At 36.6% G+C, this 5,965-nt stretch overlaps 1 protein-coding gene across 2 annotated transcripts; it reads left to right on the top strand.

The window, feature by feature from the left end:
• Positions 1-649: 649 nt before the first annotated feature.
• On the top strand, positions 650-5,100 carry LOC114753031 (probable protein phosphatase 2C 60). Of its 2 annotated transcripts, XM_028941712.1 has the most exons (6): positions 650-881; positions 973-1,028; positions 1,429-1,875; positions 2,635-3,002; positions 3,754-3,990; positions 4,601-5,100. In XM_028941712.1, the coding sequence occupies exons 3-6, from the start codon at positions 1,557-1,559 to the stop codon at positions 4,868-4,870; spliced, it is 1,194 nt and encodes a 397-aa protein (XP_028797545.1). In that variant the 5' UTR covers positions 650-881; positions 973-1,028; positions 1,429-1,556; the 3' UTR covers positions 4,871-5,100. The 2 variants fall into 2 exon arrangements, with proteins under 2 accessions (XP_028797545.1, XP_028797544.1); XM_028941711.1 differs by having other exon boundaries at positions 650-1,028.
• Positions 5,101-5,965: the final 865 nt, after the last annotated feature.

A 5,965-nucleotide genomic window follows, 5' to 3' on the forward strand; every position in this document is an offset into this window, starting at 1 on the left:
GGATTTTTGAGATCCCAGCTAGATTGTTTTAGATTTATAATCCTTGCACAGCATAGAGTTAATTTCTTTAGATTCCCTTTATCCTAAAATACGCCTTAGGCAAAAGGAGAGAAATCATTCGCGACCAATTTGCCATGAAAAATGTCCAATCAAACAGTAGCTGGATGTTTAAACAATGCGTAGTCACTCCAAACTAAAGACTTGGGGATATTTGAGATAGGCTGAGATGAAAAACACCCGAAAATTTTACAAAGTCATTTTGAACAATACTGACAGAACCCTGCTATAGAACCCATAAGATCATCCCTGAAGCATCAATGAGCAGGCTGATTGTATGGCATTTAAGGTGAAATTTGTATTTGTTTAAGAAGTAAGATACAAAAATCTATTGAGACATCCCATTCTAATCACATAAAGGCAGGGGGGGGCACAGGATGGCCATGTCTTGTGGTCTTTCATTCTATCTTCATTCGTGAAAAATTATCGTTTGTTAACGGCTTACGCTGTAACAAAAACGCAAATTCCACGTGTCCTCCTTCGAACCCCATTTCACGGAATGCCCATAACGTTACCTCGCCCTTTATCATTTTCCAGACCAGATTACTTCATTGACTCTCTCTCTCTCTCTCTCTCTCTCTCTCGCATAGTGGCGTGGAGCCCAGAGCTGGACCTCTGCATTGCTGGCTCCAAGCTCTCCCTTGTTGGTCTTATATGTGGCTTGTCCTCTCAGACCCAAGGCAAAGCAAGGGTTTCAGTTGGCCAAATCTTTCATGCACACCCGAAATTAAAGTTGTCATCTTAAACTCCCTTGTCTCTACTCTTCAACAATTTCATCCTCTGCATAGCACTAACTGGTTAGATAGCGGAAAACACCTACAAAAGTAACCCACTTCTGCTTTTTTTTTCCTCTTGATTTGATGGATCCACAGATCTAATGCTTTCATCCACACTTATCTTTCTTCTCCCTTCCAGATCATTCTCTTCTTCAACTCGGGCATTCAATAGCTAATCAATAGTCAAACTATTGGGTGAGATCTCTCTCTCTGGAATTTGTTTCTTTAAAATGAAGAAACCTTTAGTTTTTGTCATTATTGGCTCTTATGAAGATTATTGTAACTCTTGGGGTTTTGATTTCCAATGTGAACGAGAAGGTCGGGCCTCGAACGAGCTGACCAAAACTCTCTCTCAGAAAAGCAAGTGGGGTTGACGTCACCTCGTGGCACGAAAAAAAAGAAAGAAAGAAAAGACGCGAAGAATTGTCTTTAACTCTTTCTCCCTTGTTGAATTATTCATCGTAAAGGACCTTACCTGGTCCTAGTTTCATTTTTCTTAGCAAGAAATGAGGTCGAGTTTAGGGCAACTCTGCTTATGCGAGATGTTTGACCCGTAATTGAATTCACCTGTATTTGCTTGTTGATTGTCTTGTAGTGGATCGTCATTATTGTGGTGAAAAGTTCCGGGCTGTCTCAATCGTGACTGAAAATTCTGAGGGCGAAGTAGTTTATCGATCGTTAATAGATGTGGAAACTCTTGAAGGTTGTTTGGTGAGATGAGGGATGTTATCAGAGTTGATGAACTTTCTGAGGGCCTGCTTTCGGCCAGTTTCGCATCGTTATGCACGAACAGGTTCAGATGGTGGAGGTAGACAAGATGGGCTTTTATGGTACAAGGACTCGGGGCAGCATTTAAACGGCGAATTTTCAATGGCTGTGGTCCAAGCCAATAACTTGCTGGAGGATCAGAGCCAACTTGAATCTGGCAGTTTGAGCTCCCATGAATCTGGCCCTTATGGAACCTTTATCGGTGTCTACGACGGCCATGGAGGACCGGAAACATCCCGATTTATCAACGATCACCTGTTTCACCATCTCAAGAGTAAGTAACTTCTTGATGGAAGATATTCTGTCAGGACGATAGTATTGCATGGTGGGAATTATGTTCTCTAATAAAAACATGACAAGTGAATTGTTTCGAACTCAGCACCATATGATTGGCCTCCTTATGTTTTGATTGAAAATAGGAGATGATCACAAAATTTCATCTTAATTTTGTCCTTTGTGTATTTCTGTGGCACGTTTTATCTGCTTTACCATTTCAAAATTCTTCAGTACGTTAGGTTGTTTTTAAATTGAGAAGATGTATGTAGGAGTTTACGGTTTAGGATACACCCAAACAGCCATCAAGCCCATTTTTATATGATTTTGAAAGATTAAGGAATGGAAAAGTTTGTATTTCATTGAATTGTGTATTCCTCTCATCTACAGTACACAAGACTGTGCTAGTTGAAACCGAATAGGTCTAATTAAAGGACTCTTTCACTGCAAGACCGAAAAGGACCCTTTCATTCTCTCTTTCAATTTTCTTTTATCTCAGATTAAATGTGAAAGCATGGCTGATGACATGCTTTCAATTGTTTGGTGCAAGAAATGGTGGCAGGGGTGATTGTCCTTCGTAGTATGTGCACGTATCTTATTATTGTATGCAGTGAGGTTAAGGTTAGAAAAGCTGTACAGTATACACTACATTGTAGGGTCTTAGTACCTGTCTAGCTGCTTGGCTGTTATTCTGTATTTGGATTCTTAATCTCCACGTGGTGATTGGCTGAAAGAATTCTTGCTCAACTTTTAATTGCAGAGTTCACTGCAGAGCAACAATCAGTGTCTGTAGATGTAATCCGGAAGGCATTTCAAGCAACAGAAGAAGGATTTATGTCACTTGTTGCCAAACAGTGGCAAATGAAACCACAAATTGCAGCAGTTGGGTCGTGCTGTCTTGCTGGTGTTATTTGTAATGGTAACATTTATGTAGCAAATCTTGGTGATTCCCGTGCTGTTTTGGGAAGAGCAGTCAAGGCAACTGGAGAGGTTCTAGCCATGCAATTATCTACAGAGCACAATGCAGCTTTAGAGCCTGTTAGACAGGAGCTGCGCTCTTCGCATCCCGATGATCCACAGATTGTTGTTTTGAAGCATAATGTATGGCGAGTGAAGGGCCTTATACAAGTGAGTCATTTATAGCACATCATTTAGTTTTCATAATTGCCCAAGCCAGTTATATTTTTGCTCTATCTGCTTTTTGTACATGGTGATACACTTCATGACAGATGCTCCATTCCTATGCTCAAAGCTTTCATCTCGTTATGCTACAGTTTGAAACACTTCACCACTGGAGTAATTAACCTCATAGTGTATTCTTTTGGGATGTGAAGAATGACTTGTAATGAAAGCAAATGAAAGAAAACAAAGGGGAAAAGAGGTTAGTAGTGCCCCAAGGGGGAAGAGGAAGAAAAATTTTCTACAATTGTCAAGATTGTTGATAGAAAGGGGGCTTAGGCTATATTTTCTTCAACTCTGCATATGTTTTTATGGCTATCATATTTAGAATTGGTTTTTGTTACAGAGTCACAATAATGACTCTACATAACCAGAATTTCCATTTGCATGGAATGATCAATTAATTCTTGTTATCTCATTATCATATGGAATTCCTGCTCAACTTCATGATCACGCCCCTCTGTCCATCTACCCACTGCTTCGTCAGTCCATCTCGGTGGAAGGGAACTTGGACTCTCAAGTCTTATTCAGATCCTATAATAGTGGAAAAACAATTATATTTCTGATTTCTTGATCAGGTCTCATCAACCGGAAAAGTATATCAGCATCAGCATGACTTGAATTGAAGTAAATTAATTTTTCATCTTTTTTTTTTCCCCTCTAATCCAAATATGTCATTATAGAATCCTTTACCTTTCAGATTTCTAGATCCATTGGGGATGTATATTTGAAGAAGGCTGAGTTCAATAGAGAACCTCTATATGCTAAATTTCGACTTCGTGAGCCATTCAAGAGGCCAATACTGAGCTCAGAACCATCAATATCAGTGCACCAGTTGCAGCCACATGATCAGTTTGTTATATTTGCGTCTGACGGACTCTGGGAGCACCTTAGCAATCAAGAAGCAGTCGATATAGTTCAAAACAATCCCCGCAGTGTAAGATATGAATTTATATGCCACAATAATAGACATTGCTATGCAAACTCTTTGTTTAAATTGTTTCTAGACGGTAAACGCCATTATTACAAACGGAAGTTGTTTGGCCAGAGGAATATAATCTCCTGCTCTGTTGTGGTCTAGCAGTCTAACTGAATTTGAAGTTGCAGGATTTTTTTTCTTCTATATGTACCTAAAAATGTGTTGTCTGATATCATTATCCTGTAGAACTCTAATTCTGGATCATGAAGCCTTCCCTTAGTTTTGCTGACTCTTGCAAAATTAATCATCTGTTATGAGTTTTTGTTAACATCAAAGTTCAAAGATTAATGATAAGCTGATATTTTTATGGTATGTTTCGCTCCTTGCCCTTGAAGCTACAGCAAAACTGTCGGATAATCTTGATAAGCAATGAGCTAGGAAATGGCATTGCATATAATAGGTTTCAACTACTTAATAACATAAATAGATCTAAAATTTTTCTCCTGATTAATGCATGGCTATGAAACACCTTAAAGCGATTCTTATGATCGTGTTCGTAGTTGGTAAAGCATACAAGGCAGCAAGCTTAGTTGAAAATGGATGAATATTTTACGTGTTATGATTTCAGGCAAGCGCGAGGAGACTGGTGAAAGCTGCCCTTCAAGAAGCAGCGAAGAAGAGAGAAATGAGATATTCGGACCTAAAGAAAATTGACCGTGGGGTTCGACGACATTTCCATGATGACATTACTGTGATTGTGGTATTTCTTGACTCAAATCTGGTCAGCAGGGCAAGCTCTGTCAAATTCAACAATATATCAGTTAGAGGGGGTGGAATTACCCTTCCTCCTAACACGCTGGCACCATGTGCGACGCCAACAGAGGGTGGTGGTACCTGATTTAAGTTGTATTTCTATCTTTTTCTTCGTATCATTCTCTAGTGTGAATACCAGGGATCATTAAATAGCAACGAGAGGAGGAGGAGCGCTTGAATTCTTTATATCGTGAACTGTAACTTTACTGGAATACCACTAATACTCGTGCTTAGTTTCTTTCCACAACTTCAAAGAACAGAAAATATCTTCTCATCTGATCTTGATCATTGATTATAAATTTATATTGAGCTGCCTTGGCACCGACTTTAACAACGGGGGAAAAATTCTTTAGGGATAATTAATCTCCGGGTCCTTATAATTTCATTTGATTTTTAATTGGGTCCTTATAATTTTTTTTCTTTTTATCAGGTCCTTTTACTTTTGGTGTGTTTTTAATTAGGTCCTTCTATTTTTTTTCTTTTTATTAGGTTCTTATAGTTTCATTTATTTTTTAATTAGGTCCTTTGTAGTTTTTAAAAAATTATTTATTAACTTTATTTTTAAAAATTAATTTCATTTTTAAATTAATAATTACATAATTAGACAAAATAATTAATATAATCATTTAGTAATTAATAAATAATCAGAATAATAATTGTACTTAAATATAAATTATTTATAATTATATTTTAATTTTAGAAAAATTTATTATTGTAATTTGAATCTTATAATTATAAAAATTAGAATTGAAAATAAATAATATATTTGTTTGACTAAAAATTTAAAAGAATATTAACATAAGATTGTTACAATAATTTATTATTTTTAAAATTTTATTATTTATAAAATAAAGAATAAAAACTACAAGGACCTAATTACAAAACAAAGTAAAACAATAAGGACCTGATAAAAAGAAAAAATATTATAAGGACCTGATTAAAAATATGTGAAAGTATAAGGACCTGATAAAAAGAAAAAAAATTATAAGGACCTGATTAAAAACCAGTTGAAACTACAAGGACTTGCATATTAATTATTCCAATTCTTTATTCTGATACCTTTTCTGTCGAGCAAAAATTGTGATTTGAATCGCAAGGACTTGTATACTTCTATCCAAAATGATTTGAGAACTTTTATTGATATCAAATGTAAATGAAAGCAAGCGGTTGAATTTCTTGA

Source organism: Neltuma alba, unplaced genomic scaffold, assembly GCF_004799145.2.
Source record: "Neltuma alba isolate B1F8T4 unplaced genomic scaffold, ASM479914v2 tig00007632_pilon, whole genome shotgun sequence".
NCBI lineage: Eukaryota > Viridiplantae > Streptophyta > Magnoliopsida > Fabales > Fabaceae > Neltuma > Neltuma alba.

Bases quoted from the DNA above. Each gene is read 5' to 3' on its own strand.
- LOC114753031 (XM_028941711.1), top strand. From the start codon at position 1,557: ATGTTATCAGAGTTGATGAACTTTCTGAGGGCCTGCTTTCGGCCAGTT. The intron at 1,876-2,634 runs GTAAGTAACTTC...TTTTAATTGCAG, and splicing joins CCTGTTTCACCATCTCAAGA to AGTTCACTGCAGAGCAACAA. The intron at 3,003-3,753 runs GTGAGTCATTTA...TTTACCTTTCAG, and splicing joins GAGTGAAGGGCCTTATACAA to ATTTCTAGATCCATTGGGGA.